The sequence below is a fragment of the Xenopus tropicalis genome, chromosome 6 (assembly GCF_000004195.4).
Source record: "Xenopus tropicalis strain Nigerian chromosome 6, UCB_Xtro_10.0, whole genome shotgun sequence".
NCBI classification, from domain to species: domain Eukaryota; kingdom Metazoa; phylum Chordata; class Amphibia; order Anura; family Pipidae; genus Xenopus; species Xenopus tropicalis.
Window position 1 is genome coordinate 133,938,042 of NC_030682.2, and position 19,917 is coordinate 133,957,958.

At 39.7% G+C, this 19,917-nt stretch overlaps 1 protein-coding gene across 1 annotated transcript; it reads left to right on the plus strand.

The window, feature by feature from the left end:
• Positions 1–4,709: 4,709 nt before the first annotated feature.
• On the plus strand, positions 4,710–19,312 carry trhr (thyrotropin releasing hormone receptor). The gene is made up of 3 exons (XM_002938912.5): positions 4,710–5,089; positions 7,077–8,034; positions 17,775–19,312. The coding sequence occupies exons 2-3, from the start codon at positions 7,246–7,248 to the stop codon at positions 18,177–18,179; spliced, it is 1,194 nt and encodes a 397-aa protein (XP_002938958.3). The 5' UTR covers positions 4,710–5,089; positions 7,077–7,245; the 3' UTR covers positions 18,180–19,312.
• The last annotated feature ends 605 nt before the right edge of the window (positions 19,313–19,917 follow it).

The following is a 19,917-nucleotide window of genomic DNA, read 5'->3' on the forward strand; positions in this document are numbered from 1 at the left end:
TATCTATACACTCACATACAGACCCACACTGACCTATCTATCCACTCACATACAGACCCATACTGACCTATCTATCCACTCACATACAGACCCATACTGACCTATCTATCCACTCACATACAGACCCACACTGACCTATCTATCCACCCACATACAGACCCACACTGACCTATCTATCCACTCACATACAGACCCACACTGACCTATCTATCCACTCACATACAGACCCACACTGACCTATCTATCCACTCACATACAGACCCACACTGACCTATCTATCCACTCACATACAGACCCATACTGACCTATCTATCCACTCACATACAGACCCATACTGACCTATCTATTCACTCACATACAGACCCACACTGACCTATCTATCCACTCACATACAGACCCATACTGACCTATCTATCCACTCACATACAGACCCACACTGACCTATCTATACACTCACATACAGACCCATACTGACCTATCCACTCACATACAGACCCATACTGACCTATCTATACACTCACATACAGACCCATACTGACCTATCCACTCACATACAGACCCATACTGACCTATCTATACACTCACATACAGACCCATACTGACCTATCTATCCACTCACATACAGACCCATACTGACCTATCTATCCACTCACATACAGACCCACACTGACCTATCTATCCACTCACATACAGACCCACACTGACCTATCTATCCACTCACATACAGACCCATACTGACCTATCTATCCACTCACATACAGACCCATACTGACCTATCTATCCACTCACATACAGACCCATACTGACCTATCTATCCACTCACATACAGACCCACACTGACCTATCTATACACTCACATACAGACCCACACTGACCTATCTATCCACTCACATACAGACCCACACTGACCTATCTATCCACTCACATACAGACCCACACTGACCTATCTATACACTCACATACAGACCCATACTGACCTATCTATCCACTCACATACAGACCCACACTGACCTATCTATCCACTCACATACAGACCCACACTGACCTATCTATCCACTCACATACAGACCCACACTGACCTATCTATACACTCACATACAGACCCACACTGACCTATCTATCCACTCACATACAGACCCATACTGACCTATCTATCCACTCACATACAGACCCACACTGACCTATCTATCCACTCACATACAGACCCATACTGACCTATCTATCCACTCACATACAGACCCATACTGACCTATCTATCCACTCACATACAGACCCATACTGACCTATCTATCCACTCACATACAGACCCATACTGACCTATCTATCCACTCACATACAGACCCACACTGACCTATCTATCCACTCACATACAGACCCACACTGACCTATCTATCCACTCACATACAGACCCACACTGACCTATCTATCCACTCACATACAGACCCACACTGACCTATCTATCCACTCACATACAGACCCACACTGACCTATCTATACACTCACATACAGACCCACACTGACCTATCTATCCACTCACATACAGACCCACACTGACCTATCTATACACTCACATACAGACCCATACTGACCTATCTATCCACTCACATACAGACCCACACTGACCTATCTATCCACTCACATACAGACCCACACTGACCTATCTATCCACTCACATACAGACCCACACTGACCTATCTATCCACTCACATACAGACCCACACTGACCTATCTATCCACTCACATACAGACCCACACTGACCTATCTATCCACTCACATACAGACCCATACTGACCTATCTATCCACTCACATACAGACCCATACTGACCTATCTATCCACTCACATACAGACCCATACTGACCTATCTATCCACTCACATACAGACCCACACTGACCTATCTATCCACTCACATACAGACCCACACTGACCTATCTATCCACTCACATACAGACCCGTACTGACCTATCTATCCACTCACATACAGACCCATACTGACCTATCTATACACTCACACACAGACCCATACTGACCTATCTATACACTCACACACAGACCCATACTGACCTATCTATACACTCACACACAGACCCACACTAACCTATCTATCCACTCACATACAAACCTATACTTACCTATCTATCCACTCACATACAGACCCATACTGACCTATCTATCCACTCACATACAGACCCACACTGACCTATCTATCCACTCACATACAGACCCATACTGACCTATCTATCCACTCACATACAGACCCACACTGACCTATCTATACACTCACATACAGACCCATACTGACCTATCTATACACTCACACACAGACCCACACTAACCTATCTATCCACTCACATACAAACCTATACTTACCTATCTATCCACTCACATACAGACCCACACTGACCTATCTATCCACTCACATTCAGACCCATACTGACCTATCTATCCACTCACATACAGACCCATACTGACCTATCTATCCACTCACATACAGACCCATACTGACCTATCTATCCACTCACATACAGACCCACACTGACCTATCTATCCACTCACATACAGACCCATACTGACCTATCTATACACTCACATACAGACCCACACTGACCTATCTATCCACTCACATACAGACCCATACTGACCTATCTATCCACTCACATACAGACCCATACTGACCTATCTATCCACTCACATACAGACCCACACTGACCTATCTATCCACTCACATACAGACCCACACTGACCTATCTATACACTCACATACATAAACTATATACACAAGCATTAACTGACTACTACCTGTACTCTACTAATTTTAGATATTAGTATCACAAAAGCCTTGGATATTCTGCTTGTTCAAGAACTCATCCAGGCCCCTCTTATAGGCATTAACAGAATCTGCCATTACAAAATCACTAGGAAGGGCATTCCCCAACCTCACTGCCCTCAATATGAAAACCCCCTACGCTGCTTCAAATGGAAGTTCCTTTAATTTACAGTGGCCTCTCATTCCCATGATGCATGTTGCTTATATGTCTATCAAACATTCTACTCTTTCTCAAAATAATGTGCCCAGTTTTTTAAATGATTGTTTTTCCTCACTAGACCAACCAGTATTGCAGCTCCCAAACATACTGAGAAACACAAACGTGTAGATAAAAGTTTCTTTGTGCAGAATAACCTCTGCCCGTTCATTTACACATAAGTGTTCTTGTGTACTCATTCGCTGAGTGTTTTCTATATCGACTTCCTTCTCTTCCTCTCCATGGACCTCTCTAATCATCTGTAAAGAATCAACCAACACTTGTTTCCAGGAGAAGTATTAACGTTGCTGGATGTATTCTGCTGGCAGAAAGGTTGCCGGAAAATAATCGACAATGCTATAAATGTAAATTGCGTCCGTGTTGTTAGCGTATTTAAATATAATTGTCTTTCTAATAAGGCATGGATGCTACTTAAGCAATTAGCATGATTACCGCTTCTTGTGCAGCAACTTGTATAGTTTAATTTACTGAAAATTAGCAGATCTCCGTCGGCAATCAAATTAGTCATTTATATCTGAGACGGTTTTATAAAGCGAAGAACGAGGGGTGGAAGTCACGTGTATTGGAAGCAGCAGTGCTGTATTTCAGCTCCATACTTATACATTGGCGCCAACCTGTGTGTAATGATTGGCAATATCCTGCCTACAGGGATCAGACAAGTTTTGGGAATGGTCAGATGGGGATAACTGGGAAAAATGCTCCCCAATTTGATATTCTATGTCTGTTTGTTATACATTCACAGCAGGGCAAATCCAAAGCACAGGGCTCAGTACACTCACACTCAGTCAGCACTCACATGTACTGAGGTCTACTCAAGTATGATATAGGTTTTGAGCGTGAACGCACAATCGCCAAATTGAAAATATGTAAAGGTCCCCATACACGGGCTGATTCTAGCTGCTGATATCGGTCCCTGAGACAGATTCGGCAGCTTATCGGCCTGTGTATGGGCGGGCAGGTTTGAAAATTAGTCGGATCAGGGGCCGCATCTGCTCGTTGATTCGGCCCCTGAACCGATGGACGCCTATTCCTGTCGTTCTAATTCGAATTAGCCAGGATATCGTACGCCCAATTAATGTCATTTTATTGGTATTTATTTTGATTATTGAAACTTAACAGTAGCTGCTGCATTACCCACTGTAGTCTTATACTCATTTTCTTAGGTAAAATTAGGTACCTTGGCTTATATTCGGATTGGCTTATACTCAAGTATATAGAGTAATTATTACTTGGGTGATATGGGAATGTATAACCAATAGCTGGGTCCTTTATTTAGGGTCATTTACACAGAAATAAGGTCAGTTAGATAAATGTCAAACATCCTCAGTGAATATTCATACCTAGAAATATCATCTAGAATATAAGAGATAATGGAGTGTTTATCCTTTTCTTTTCTCTTGATTTAAAAGAAACATGCTATATATATATATTTTTTTTTCTTATCCAAGCAGCATATAAACAGTTGGATGCCCTAATAAGTACTATTAATGCGTTACAAACATTTTCTTGCAGAGAATGAAGTAACGATAGTGCTTCATGCTGTTCCATTCCATTCTTACCTCTCTCTCTCCATTTATTCCTCAGTTTCAGTTGACTGGTGAATGCTGAATGAGGGTTGGTGAGGTGGGAGTCATCTAACTGTCAGCCGTTTGCCAATGAGGTTTGTTTCCTTTGGCCTCTATAGTGATCAAATAAATTGCCAAGCTTTTTAAGATGTGCAGCAAAGCCTCCCTCCATCAGATAGCTGCCGTGGCTGCAAGTCACAGCTAAAAGGGTAAATTTTAATCCATTTTGCTGGAGCTTAAATAGGAGGCTGCAAGATCATTTTGAGAGATTTTTTTTTCCATCTGTAGTTATTCTGTAAAGTATTTCTGATCCTCTGGCATTGGAACACAATTAAAGAATATCAGACTATTTCTCCAACTCCCGACATAACACCAATAATGCTCACCTAGGAACAAATACAATCTCAGCGGCAACGGTCAGAAAGCTGATTCCCATAGAGAGTTCTGAAAGCAGAGCAACCCTGAAAGCTACATAAAAGGTAAGGGGCAACTTCATACTATAAGAATTACACATTTTTTTTTAATGATTTCTTTGTTTAAATTCTTCTTAAATGCAATAGCAGATGGACTTTACTTAATTCTGAGGAGGTGTAAATCCTGTGTGCAGTTTAATTAATAAGGGGGCATTTATTTAGTATGAAAATGGTATTTCGTATTTGGTAAACGTCTTGTAATTTTCTATATTATTTTCCAGTATTTTTCTACAACAAGACAATGCAATTTACGTACAGATTTTTTCCAAGTGTATTTTGTGATGCAAAGAAGCAATACAGGTATGGGATCCCTTATCCAGAAACCCATTATCCAGAAAGTTCCGAATTATGAAAAGGCCAACTCCCATAGACTCCATTACAGGTATAGGACCCATTATCCAGAATGCTCAGGACCATGGATATTCCGGATAAGGGGTCTTTCCCTAATTGGATCTTCATACCTTAAGTCTACTAAGAAATCAATAAAATATTAATTAAACCCAATGGGATTGTTTTACATCCAGCAAGGTTTACTTAAATCTTAGTTGGGATCAAATACAGGTACTGTTTTATTATTACAGAGAAAAGGGAATCATTTAACCATGAAATAAACCCAATAGGGCTGTTCTGTCCCAATAAGGGGTAATTATATCTTAGTTGGGATCAAGTACAGGTACTGTTTTATTATTACAGAGAAAAGGGAATCATTTAACCATGAAATAAACCCAATAGGGCTGTTCTGCCCCAATAAGGGGTAATTATATCTTAGTTGGGATCAAGTACAGGTACTGTTTTATTATTACAGAGAAAAGGGAATCATTTAACCATTAAATAAACCCAATAGGGCTGTTCTGCCCCCAATAAGGGGTAATTATATCTTAGTTGGGATCAAGTACAGGTACTGTTTTATTATTACAGAGAAAAGGGAATCATTTAACCATGAAATAAACCCAATAGGGCTGTTCTGCCCCCAATAAGGGGTAATTATATCTTAGTTGGGATCAAGTACAGGTACTGTTTTATTATTACAGAGAAAAGGGAATCATTTAACCATTAAATAAACCCAATAGGGCTGTTCTGCCCCCAATAAGGGGTAATTATATCTTAGTTGGGATCAAGTACAGGTACTGTTTTATTATTACAGAGAAAAGGGAATCATTTAACCATTAAATAAACCCAATAGGGCTGTTCTGCCCCCAATAAGGGGTAATTATATCTTAGTTGGGATCAAGTACAGGTACTGTTTTATTATTACAGAGAAAAGGGAAATCAGTTTTAAAAATCTGAATTATTTGATTAAAATGGAGTCTATGGGAGACAGGCTTTCCGTAATTCGGAGCTTTCTGGATATCGGTTTTCCGGATAATGGATCCCATACCTGTATAAGCAAATAATTAAAATTTTTGTAAAATGATTTCCTTTTTCTCTGTAATAATAAAACAGTACAAGTATGGGACCTGTTATCCAGAATGCTCGGGACCTGGGGTTTTCCGGATAAGGGATCTTTCTGTAATTTGGATCTCCATAACTTAAGTCTACCAAAAATCATTTAAATATTGAATAAACCCAATAGGCTTGTTCTGCCCCCAATAAGGGGTAATTATATCTTAGTTGGGATCAAGTACAGGTACTGTTTTATTATTACAGAGAAAAAGGAAATAATTTATAAAATTAGAATTATTTGCTTATAATGGAGTCTATGGGAGATGGCATTTCCGTAATTCGTAACTTTCTGGATAACGGGTTTCCGGATAGGGGATGCTATACCTGCACCCTGTACTTGATCCCAACTAAAATTTAATTAATCCTTATTGGAAAGATCCCTTATCCAGAAAACCCCAGGTCCCAAGCATTCTGGATAACAGGTCCCATATCTGTACAATCATGCAATCTATGCATTAAATACTAATATAATTTATGCTATATAGTCATACTATATTATATTCAATGTGTTTTATTATTGTAATAAAGTAATTAATGCCTTATATTACAGATTTTGCTCCACCATTTTTGTTACCTATATGAGGTTCTTCAGCTTTAAGTCAGCCCACTATCACTTGTAAGACTGAAACCTTCTCCTGCAGGAGGGCCACTCATTTAAGAGAACTTGAAAGTTTCTTGCAAAGGATGTTCACCTTCTCTGTCGCGGTTTTCACACTATAATGGATAACACAACCTTCTCAGAACTTAATGGAACTGTGCTCCAGAAGAGAGAATGGCATGGTCTGGAATACCAAGTGGTCACTGTTTTCTTGGTGGTTTTAATATGTGGACTTGGTATTGTTGGTAACATCATGGTGGTTTTAGTGGTTCTTCAGACCAAACACATGAGAACCCCAACTAACTGTTACCTCGTGAGCCTTGCCATTGCAGATCTGATTGTGTTGGTGGCAGCTGGACTTCCCAATATTACTGAAAGTGTCTATGGCTCGTGGGTGTATGGATATATCGGATGCCTCTGCATTACATACCTTCAGTATCTGGGCATTAATGCTTCGTCCTGTTCCATCACAGCATTCACAGTTGAACGATACCTGGCTATATGCCATCCAATTAAAGCACAGTTCTTATGTACCATATCCAGAGCTAAAAAGATCATTGTTTTTGTGTGGGCATTCACATCTCTGTATTGCCTCATGTGGTTTTTCCTGCTGGACCTTAACACGACCATCTACAAAGATGCTACTGTGGTCAACTGTGGCTACAGAGTCCCAAGAAGCTTCTATTCTCCAATCTACTTAATTGATTTTGGTATATTCTATGCTGTGCCTATGACACTAGCAACGGTCCTATATGGACTTATTGCGAGAATTCTCTTCTTAAATCCCATTCCATCAGATCCTAAAGAAAACTCGAAGACCTGGAAAAATGATGTTACTCATCAAAATAAAGCCTTTAATTCAAAGATGTCAAGTAGATGCTCCAATAACACAATAGCATCTAGGAGACAGGTAAACATACAAAGTCTTTGGGGCTCCACTATGGGGACCACACTAAACATCAGTTAGGCAACAAAATGTTAATTGTGAACCAAGAACTTCAACTTGATGACATAGTATCTTGAGAAATGTCCTTTAGTATGTGGACCATGGCCTGATTGGTCACTTGAGCTGCTATTTGCTTTGTGCTAGCCACTAACCTTGTTTCTGCTATAATCCAACCCACTCCACCTTCTACCCACTTCCACTTAATGATATATTTACTAAAACTCCAGCCCAAAAGCTAAATTATCTTTATCCTGGCAGGGGGAATGTAACTAACAGCAGCTCAGGCCACCAAAGGAACACAGAAATAGATAGGCGAGCTCCCACAGTACAAATGTACAGACCTGGCAAATTTATTATAGTAGAGTTACTGTACTCAAAAAAAGCAGTAAAGCCCCTACTATAAACGTCTATATTGTAATCCAGGCATCTTTTATCATCTCATGTAAGGCATCTCCCCTTTCAGCCAGGGAATGTCCCCATTAATAATGATAAATTATCTCTAGTCAGAGTCTCTGGTTGGCTGGACAGGACCCAAAGGAGTCTTATGGAGACCTAAAGGGAAGGGCAGGATGTTTCACAGACATGACCAGCGTGCCAGCACAATACCCTACTTACCTTAGGGCACTCCTATACAACAATGCAAATTCAACAAATACTGTTTGGTCCCATGATAATGTAGGTAGGGCACTGCCTTTTAAGTAGCACACAACCTCTTTCACTGATGTAGCCAATACTTAGCCACAGTTTTCCCATCTTCTTTCCTCATATACCATATTTTTCCTTCCCTATCCACTCAGTTCAACTGAGTTATATTTATTTTCCCCAGTTTCTTTTGCTGAATTTGTACCGACTTCCATCATTTTCTGCTTTTTTTACCAAATGGTATCTACTTTTCTATTACTTTTTTTTTTCCTATTTTTCTTTTCCTTTTCTATTTCCTCCACTGTCTGTATTTTAGTTATTTCCCATATTACAGTTTTCTACACCTCCCCTTGCTGACTGTTCTACTTACCTCTATGTTACACTTACCATTTTCCCATGTGTTTCTATGCTTCACTGTGATTACTATCTCCGCTGCTTCTACCTACTGATTATTTTTATATTTTACCCATCTCTCCCTGCTGTCTGTTGGCTAGGAACATGGTTTTATTGCCTCTATGAAAGCTGGAGACACAAATTAAATTGAGATACTGGTTTTCTACTCTTTAGCTCAACAATCTAAAAGTACAGTGCTATACACTATATTATCTCTCCTGCTTTAGGTGGCTAGCACCTACTGAAATCACCCAGTGGTTTTAGAATATGCACTTGTTATCCAGCCGGGCAGTTTATTTCTTGAGGGGCAAGATGCTAATTATGGCCAATTAGGAGGGGGCTCCATTTGCAGTTAAGTTTGCCATATTATACTTTCCACCACATTTGCAAGCTTCCTAAAGCTGAAGTCCACTGTAGTGTAAAGACGGGGGGGGGGACACACAGAATCTTTGATGGGCCAGACAGAGCCTTGCTCTATTAATTAGGCGATGGCAGGGAAAAGCTTTCGGGAAGGACCTCTTTATTTGCCTTATGAAGGGTTTCTTCCCAAAAGCTTGTGAGGTTTTTCCACATATAGCGTCATAACTTAGGGCCATGGCAGACATGGAGATTAGTCGCCGCGTGACAAGTCTCCCTTGTCACGAGCGACTAATCTCCCCAAAATGCCATCCCACCGGCTAGAATGTAAATCACCGGTGGGATGGCATACATGGCGCCGCGGTTTCCCAAAATAGGCGAACTTTCCTCTCAAGGCAACTTCCACGATTTCGGGAAATCGCGGCACCGCATATGCCATCCCACTGGCGATTCACATACTAGCTGGTGGGATGGCATTTTGGGGAGACTAGGCACCCGCGACAAGGGAGATTTGTCGCACAGCGACTAACGACTAATCTCCCCGTCTGTCACAGCCCTTAAGTTCACATTTAGTTGCTGGGGGTGCTGAAGACGGAAGCACTTGGTATAGGAAAGTTTGCGACTCCTCCTACGCACAATGTGGGGCACCAGAAGGTTGTAAAAAGCAGCAACATGGTTATTGCTGGAACTTTTTTCCTTCTAAAGCATTCAAACTATTTTATATATACTACAATAGTAACCCTAAAGCTTCCAAGCACATTCTTCATATTATTCTGTACGTTGTTATTTGGGAGGCCATTATTGGTTAATCATACCCACACTTCTATGAAAGGGAGATTTCACCGTTCCAGTACACAGACAAGAAACCCATTATCCCTTCATTATAATCAGAACCAAATTTAACTGTTTTCCACATATTTTCTTTTATTTGCCTTGTCATACAATGACCAGACACACTCACACAATGTAGAACTGCAGCTACCACCAATGTCAGTGCAGCCGGAATCATTTGGATAGGGGGAATCTCATTACAGGTTTAGGATCTTAACCTTGTTTAAAAACTCATTGTATGTTATGGAAGATGAGTACAAGCGCTATAAATATTTTTTTATTACCACAAAGGGAAAGGAGACTGGGATTTCCATGGTAACTTGTTTTTGAATTACAACCTTTACACTTTTCTCCCACTACACTGAGGCATCTGATTTCAACTCCATATATACTGTGGGACACATACGTATTTACTTGCCATAGCGGGTTGACTTGCCATTGAATTCAATGAAATAAATACAAATCACTTTCATGAATGGGATGGAAAACAATTCCCGTTAGCTGAGTATCAGGCCAGAAGGATATAACTATAATAATGTAGTGCGAGAGTAAGGTTGGAAACTTCAATCAGAAAAACAATATTAGAGGTAAAAGGAACAATAGCTAAGGTCAGATGCCAGGGATACACAATAGACAAGGCATGAATGAAAAATAAGGCAAGAAACATACAGGACAGGAACCAGAAAAGCAAAGCAGCAATGGCTTCATTAGAACTACCCATCATATAGGGGGGAATTCACAAAAGTGGTGATATTCTGACACAATAAAAGTGGAGATAGATTTGTCGGATTTTCCACCTAATTCACAAACCTCTATCTCCACTTTTGTGAATTTGTCTTTTAAACAGACAGTTTTCAGATTTTGTCATTTTCCAGACATTTTTTTTATGAATTTGCCTTTAGCTGTTAGTAAATCTGTCGGTGCCATCAAACCCAGTCCCACAGCTACATGAGCTTTGGGGTAAGGGGGATTACCAGCAGGATTTTGCATTTCATTTGCCATTTGTCATTTCACTTTGGGGCATTTCCTGAGGGGTAAATATTTACAATATATTCACACAAAAAGTTATTATTGCCTCATTGATTAAGCTAAAACTAGCATAGCAATGCAAATGTGAGGTAAAAACTTTTTATATAAGATATAAATTAAACTTTTTTTAATCAGTGTTTTACTTGTTTATAAAATGTTAATGAGGCTTTTTGCACCTATTGTTCTAGGGTTAGACAGAAACTTGTCCCCTAACAATAGTCTGCTAATCCCCATTAATATGTTAATGATCCCCCAATGGGGCCCCTACCTTAAGTGTGAAATGGAGACTGGGTGAAACCAAACCAAACAGAAGATCTTAGAATTGGTCTGACAGAGTTACACTGAGCTTTACGCCATTTTGAAAATGTCGGGGGAAAATGTCGGGAAAAAATGTCGTTAAAACGACGTATAAATGTCGTTTAAACGTCAAATTCACAAAAGTGTCTGTAAACTGTCTTTCTTTCACCAAAAACGGAAAAGTGGCGGTTGAGTCGGATTTTTGGCGGATTTCTGTTTGTGAATCTGGAGAAAGTGTTTTCCACCACTTTTACTCCAAAAAAGGGCTACCTCCACTTTTGTGAATTCCCCCCATAGAGTAGAGAAAGTGGGATGGGCCTGCCAGAAAATGTGCCTAGTAGACACAACCAAGAGCGTAGATGTTCCAACAATGAGTTGCATTGAACTTGTTTCGAACTTCAGAATCCATGTGTATGTGTCATAGTAACTAGTCATGAGTGTAATTATTTGCCAGCCATGGATTTATACGTGAAATGGGCACAAACATTTTCTGCAGAAAAATTCACTGCGCAACAAAAAATTGTTGCCTCCGTCCAAAAAAAATTGTTGCCCGCGGCATTTTTTGACACACGTGGAAATTTTTTGACGCACTGCATTTTCGGGGGTTTCTTGAATTTTTCGCCATTAAGCGAATCTTTTCAAAGGTTTGCAAAGTTTTCATCGAAGCGAAATGGACAGATTCGCTGATCGCTAATAATAACTGCTGCTTTGCACTGCTGGCGTCTTTGGTTCAATTCCAGCCAAAGCATTATATGCAAGGTGCTTGTATCTTCTACCCCCCAAAAACATACAGGCAGGTTGATTGGTTCCTGGTAAAACTGCCGAAGGTGTGAATGTGATAGGAACAGTATATTGTAAGCTCCACTGGGGCAGGGACTGGGAAATTCTAAAGCACTCCTGTGATTGGCTATATTAATAGATTTGAGCTGGTACTGGTAACCGTTATTTATTTTAGCTTCATCTAACGTTGATCTGAGTGGGTGCTGAGGGAAAGTTATGGGGTGTCTATTCCCCCTCTTACTTTCTGGTCATTTACTACATTGTGCAGAAATATTCATATATCAAATGAAAATGGGGCGTGTTTACTAAGATTGGAGATAAATATCTCTGGTGATGTTGCCCATAGCAACCAATCAGCAATAAGATTTGAACAGTCACCTAGAAGTTAGAAATCAAAGCAAAGACCTAATTGGTTGCTACAGGCAACTTTACCGGTGATATTTATCTCCATTCCTAGTAAACATAGGGGGGAATATGAAGCAGCCACACCAAGTGAAGCTGAAAAAGATTTCTATTATAACAGTAATGGAGCCCACTGCTGATATTTCCTAGCTGTCCAGCCATAGCAACAAATTGCATATGATACCTGCTAGTTGCTATGGGTTACTAGACCTTATAGTAATTTACCCCTTTACTGGGATAGACTTCTTCCTTTGCTGCACAAGTTCCACTGGTTTTGAGCTCCTACTATAAGGAACTTCAACAAACAAACCCTATTGAAGAAAAGTCATGCATTTATATGAATGTTTTAAAATATCAACAACTTTGCTAATGGAATCAGAAATACCAGAAAATGGAAACGGCAAATTATTATATTTTTTTTAAATGTGATGATTATCCCCAAATAATGTGGAACTGGAGTATATAAAGCACCTCTATCACTTATGCTAGTTGCATATAATGAGGCCACCGCGTGTAATGCTGAGGCTCGCGAGGTCCACTCTGGGATGGCTAATTTTATGCTGTTCACAAGCTGAAATGATAATAATTTAGGGACATTATTTAGGGACATTATGTGCCGATTACATGTGTAAAAGCTTTCTCTGCTTCCGGTTGCCTTAAATGTCCTCTACTACTGTTTGTTTCCCTCCATCAGAGATCCTAATTAGGCAGTAAATGAGCAGTGCGCAGCTCGAAAATACTAAATATCTATATAGATACAGATAGATCAGAGATTTGTTGAGTCGTTTTAATAGATATAGTGGTTACGAAAGAGCAGAGCAGAAGAGATAGTTTGTTAGATAATAAAAAGATAGATAATAAAAAGAAGGTCGGTAGATGGAAGTAGGGCCCAGATACTGTAGATAGATTTGCAAAAACAGTGGTAATTTTGTACATTAATAGGATATTAATTTGAATACTTGCTAACAGGGGCGGGCCAAGCCAACCGGGCACCCTAGGCAACCCGGTCGGCCACCATGCCCCCCCTGTGCTTTGGGGGTCAGCGATGAGATGGGTCATTGCCCCCACTGCTAATGAAAAGAGGCAATTTTTTTTGCCGCATTTCACAAAGTTTTCGCTGTTTTGCAATTTTTTTCCAAGTTTCGTCAAAGGGAAACAGGACAGATTCGCTCATCTAGTATACAATAGTATACACGTGTTCTTCTGTGTCAGACTTCCTGCACGGCAGGAGTCTGCTCAGTTTGCTTCTCTCCCCCTCCAACTCCCATCATCTCTCCCCCTCCCAACTGTGCTGTAATCTGAGCTACTAGCAGCCAGAGCTGCAGCACAGAAGGTACTGAGACCAAGCTAAAATGGCAGCTGCTATCTAGGGCTGTTTACTCGGGTATGGTAAAGCTTTCTACAGAATAAATATAGTGTTCTAGGTGGCACTATTGTGGCTAATCATTTGGCAATAAACAGTACATTTTAAAAGTGCTTAGAGTAGATCTATGAGCAATTTTATAGTCATTTTGTTAGAGCTGTAAATCACTCTGTTGATAAAGAGGGTTCCTTTGCCAAAAGGAGGAGGGGGAGCTGTATGGGACCATACAACCATCCCAGCAAGAAGACAATGCCTATTTATAGGGACAGTGAACTCAACAGAGTTGGCTGCTTAGGACAGGCAGATTGGAGTCCGTACAAGAACAGCAAACTGTCAACTCAGACACTGAGCCCTGGGGTCCACTCTAACAAACAACTCATATATTAGAATTTAAACTTTTTCTTGCAGTACAGACTTTGCCTGTTTATAGCTTGTGTTTTTATTTATAGCTTTGGTTATGTCCCTTCAAACTTTACCTGTCAAAAATGATTATTGTGTTATTGTATAATAGAAGCTGACTCCCATATGGCGCCATTGAAGGCTCGCGGTTACGTAATGGGTGCTATGTTTCTATGACAGCGCCAAGATTCTTCCAGAGAAGATTATATAAGTGGTTCCCTTCATTTCAGCATCTCATGTAGACGCCCTGCTAAACAATAGTCTAAAGCATTCACTGTGTAAAATTGTACTTCAACCGTTACCATGATACCCACATGTCTCCGTCATGATGGATAATTCTTTAGTAAAATAGTAGGGATAGTATAAAAAATACCAATAACATTAAACTTTTATATTGCCCTGGCCATGTTTATCCAAAGGAAAGTAAAAAAAATCTTTGACTATTGATATACTATAGACAGCCAAAAGGCAAATAACTGGGCTTGCTACTATTGTCTCACTGAGATTCTGATTCCCTGTTGTTGAGGATTGCAGCAGCCATAATCATATTTTCTAATATTTTCCAATATTAAAATCAATCTTTTGAGTTACAGCAAGTCCCTGAAAACTCTGTATATGTGTCTGGAAAGATTTCCATCTGTTCTTCTATACAAAATAATTCCCTTTTATGGTTTTGAAGACCCTTTGATCTGGGTTGTACCTGCGTAAAGTTATTTCATATTCCTTTATTAAAAGCCTCTTTAATCATAAGAACAATTTTGGCACCATTTCCTAATACGTTCGTTTCTCTATAATAATTCAGCTGCAGAAATTTGCATCAGTTTGAACAGAGCAAAACCATTCACAATGCAGTATCTCTCATGTAATTCCAGCATAATTGGCACCTAAGGCATTTGTGCCCAATGAAACAAATTGGCCGCAAGTTTCCTGTGCCAGTTGAACAAACCTGCAATGGGAACCCTGGACTCACCATGATTTTCGACTCAGTGGAAGCTCCAGGGTTTCCATGCATTAATAGGCTTACTGGCACGTGGTTTATACAAACGGGTTGGACAGCTGACGCTTGGCACAAATATGCAGGATAATAATAAATGGAGTCAATGTGCATAACTGTGCCAATTTTTTTGCAAGACCACAATTGTGCACATAATTGAGCCCTATTTTTTAGGCCCAATCCTAATGTAATTACAGCTAAATGTAAAATAGAAAGGTTGCTGCCTGTGCAGAATACTCTGTATCTATATAACAGAGATTAAAACCCTCTTTACCACACTAGGTTTCCCCCCACAAACCCCTCCCCACTCACTCTTGCCATCAGGGGTCCCCAACTTTTTTTACCCATGAACCCATGTAAAAACTGTTGGTAAGCTACACAAGCATGGAAAAAATTCCTTGGGGATACTAAATAAGGACTGTGATTGGCTAAATGGTGGCACAAGTGGGCTGCTAGCCTGCAGAAAGCTGTGTCTTTATGCCTCCAAAATTTGCCTTCAAGCCAGAAATTAAAAATGGGCACTTACACTGGGGCCACTGGGAGCAATATCAAAGGGAGTGTTGAGCAACATGTTGCCCCCGAGCCACTGTTTGGGGATCACTATATGTATCTTCTTTAAAAATGCCATGTTCTGGGGGCTGGTACGTGTTGGCGGGTACCTTCTCTTTCTGCCTTGGGTGCTTTTGGAAGAACAACAACAACAACAGAGAATGTAGGGGGAGGAACTGGAAGGGACCCTTGATGGAGAGGAAGGGTTTCCATCTCCTTTAGCAATACATTCCTAACTGTCAAGAATTTATTAATGCACTTACATGCAACGTAAGACTAGTTTGAGTAGTTTAACAGATTTATTTTTGAAGAGTGTCTGAATTCTTACTGCACAATGCAATAATACCAATTACTAGTGATGAGCGAATCTGTCTGAAAAATTCATGAAATGCATTTGTCGCCCATGTCTTTTTTGTCACCCACACTTTTTTGATGCTACCGCGCCTTTTTTTTACGTAACCACGCCCTTTTTTGATGCGACTGTGCCCAATTTGACGCAAGACAAAAAAATTCCCGCGCAACAAATTTTTCCATGGTGAAATTTCACGGAAGTTTCGCCAATGGCGAAATGCGGAAAATTTGTTGCTATTCCATGCCTGGGGAAAAAATTCACTTATTACTACCAATTACTGATAAACTAAAAGACTACTGATCCACATAGTATCCAATATACATCCAGTAGTTATACATGAATGGCATGTCCGAAAACCCAATATCCAGAAACATCTATCGCCAATCTCTAGCAGTTTTTAATTTAATTCTTAAAAAATATGACATTTTTCTCTATGCCATCCATATTGGTGGCAAAACAGTCCTGCTGGGTTTATTTAAGGAGACATTTACTTTTTTGGGTCTGGCGTTTTGTCACTGACAAACCAAATTTGTTGAAGAAAAAATAGCACAACTTTTCCAAGATTTATTGTGCAACAAATTCCAAATTCGAAAATACAACAGTCAAAACCTGTAAAGATCACGCAGAAGTCGGCAGATGTTACTTTTACTATTGGAAGATCTTTTGTATTTTTCGAGGTTTTTAGGTGTTTTTGATGCTGGCAAAAAAATTGTGGTTGTCAAGTTGAAAAAGTTGTGGTTTTTTGTGGCTTTTTCGTGTTCGTGCTTTTTCAGTTCAGTTCTTTTGATAAATGACTGCCATCCGTGGTAACAAGTTAATTCATGGTTTATTAAAAATAAATATTTTGAAAAAAAAGTTTTATAAAATACCCCCCAACCCCAGGTCCCAAGCATTCAGGATTATGGATCCCATACGTTTACATTGAATTGCAGTGTGAGCAGATAATTTAGAGCAGGGGTGGCCAAAACGTTGATCGCAGTCCACCAGTCGATCCCCTTGGATTTCTGGTGGACCGCGTCAAAGCCGGGAAATGTAGATGGGGCGGCGGTTCCTTGCTTTTATTGGGTATGCGTACGTACGTACGTACGTACGTACGTACGTACGTACGTGGGGAGGAGCCAAAAGCCGACCCTGGGGGGGAAAAAGTCTGGGCACCCCTGATTTAGAGTATTAAATTAAACCTGACATTAAACTAAATCTGATAGGTAGTTTGCTGTCGGTCGGCATTGATTGGCTTTAGTACAACACAATATTTATACAATATTTATTTACCGAGATTTACTGTTCTTCCAATGTCTTCTCTTCTTTTTTCACAGGTGACCAAAATGTTGGCGGTTGTGGTCATTCTGTTTGCCTTTTTGTGGATGCCCTACAGGACTCTGGTCGTCGTGAATTCTTTCCTGTCCCGCCCTTACCTTCAGACTTGGTTTGTGTTATTCTGTCGAATTTGTATTTACTTAAACAGCGCCATCAACCCTGTCATCTACAATCTCATGTCTCAGAAATTCAGAGCCGCATTCCGGAAACTCTGCAAGTGTAAGAAGAAGAGATCGGAGAAGCCGGCCAACTATGGCGTGGCGCTGAATTACAGCGTCATTAAGGAGTCGTCCAATGGAGGGAGCCCCGATCACTTTAGCACCGAGCTGGAGGACATCACAGTAACAGATACCTATTTGTCTACATCAAAAATGTCCTTTGATGACACGTGTTTGCCCACTTAGGTAACTTTCGACAGAATAAAGACACTCAGAGGTTTTGAGATGTAAAATATTGGGAACATATATTACTGAAATAACATGAATTATTCCTTCCAATGATGACATTCAGCAGCCATTTTGGGGGAAGGGGATGGGGTGGTTCAAAAAAAAAAATGGTGTAGGGTTTACTATGGAGCAGTAACCTGAAGCAACCACAGTTTTCATTCCCTTATTCTTACTGGAGGTGACCATTCTGAACCAATTGCTGATTGGTCCCAGTTCTGGTTTACAATTACCCCCTTCTCTGAGAAACCACCTCTGTGAATATAATTTATTTCAAATTTACCACCAGGGGCAACATGGATCTATATGTGAGATTCAATTTTTTCCAAATTTTCATGATTTATTCAACTGAAAACTTGAATGAAAAACTTTACCACTAGCGATGAGCGAATCTCTCCTGTTTCGCTTTGCCAAAAACTTTGCGAATCCTTCAAAAGATTCGAGAAAGGGTGAAAAATTTGGGAAACGGCGAAAATGTTGTTCGTCAAAACAATTTGTCGCACGCGCAACATCATTTTTTTGACACGGGCGAGAATTTTTTTTACGTGGGCAACAATTTTTCGTCACACAGTGAATTTTCCAGTGGAGAATTTTGCGAAATAATCCGCCAATGGCGAAATGCGTAAATGCGAATCAATGCCAGGCGAATTATTTCACCCATCACTATTTACCACTTAAAAAGTGTTCTTCTACACTCTGTAGAAGTCATGGGGGTGTATCTAAATCATTCAAGAAAGATAATGTTCACATTTTGAGATTTTCAAAATACCTGTATCTGGGGATTTTTGCCATCATTCATTTTTTAACAGCAATTAAGCCATTCAAGTTTTCCCATATATACTGTATGCTAGTGATCAAAGGAAAAGAATCTGATTCGAGAAGCTTCTAAATTTTGGAAAAACCGTGGAGATTTGTTCCAAAAATTCTGGCAAAATGAATAACTTGGCCTCGGGGATCCCTATTAATCAAAATTTGAATTTGTGAGACTTTAGAGCTTTTTTCTACTTCTACGAATAAACTCACAATTGAAAAAACTAAAATGTTAGCTTATTTATTAAAAAATCAGAATTTAAAAAACTCGATTTAATAAAATCATGGAAAAAAAACTTGAATATCTCAAATTTGCGAGTTACAAGCTTTAAAAAAAACCCCCAAAAAACTCAAATTGAATAAATAGTTGAAATTTTATCTAGGACAACTCCCACTGATTTTTTTTACTTGACCTTGCAAGCTTTTAGATGCCAAAGTTTTAAATATACATTTTTCAAGTTTTTTTTAGCTTAATAAATACTTGATTTGAAGTTCTAATTCCAGTTTGTGAGTTTTAGTGCAAAAAAACTTGAATCATGGTAAAAAGTTAAATAAACACAGGAACTATTTGTGATATATTTGTTATTATTTCTACAATTCCCTCCTCCTTTGAGATCTCAGTACCTTCTTCAGGATGCCTTCAGGATATCTTCTTCAGGTTTTTTTTTCAGCAGCGTTGTGCGGGCATCAGAGCTCCATTGATTTATAGCCCAGCAAGCTATGGAAAAATAAATACAAATAAAACATCTGTATATCAATGGAACCCTGATGATTATAGCCTGACACTGAGATGGGAAATCAGATACAGGGAGAGTGTGATGGGGAAAAAAGAACGTCTTATTCTTTTAAATTGGGATTTTGTTGTTGTCGACCCCCACAACCATAAAAT

Coding starts and splice junctions, on each gene's coding strand:
- trhr (XM_002938912.5), top strand. CDS start 7,246: ATGGATAACACAACCTTCTCAGAACTTAATGGAACTGTGCTCCAGAAG. Junction 8,035..17,774: donor CAATAGCATCTAGGAGACAG/GTAAACATACAA, acceptor CTTTTTTCACAG/GTGACCAAAATGTTGGCGGT.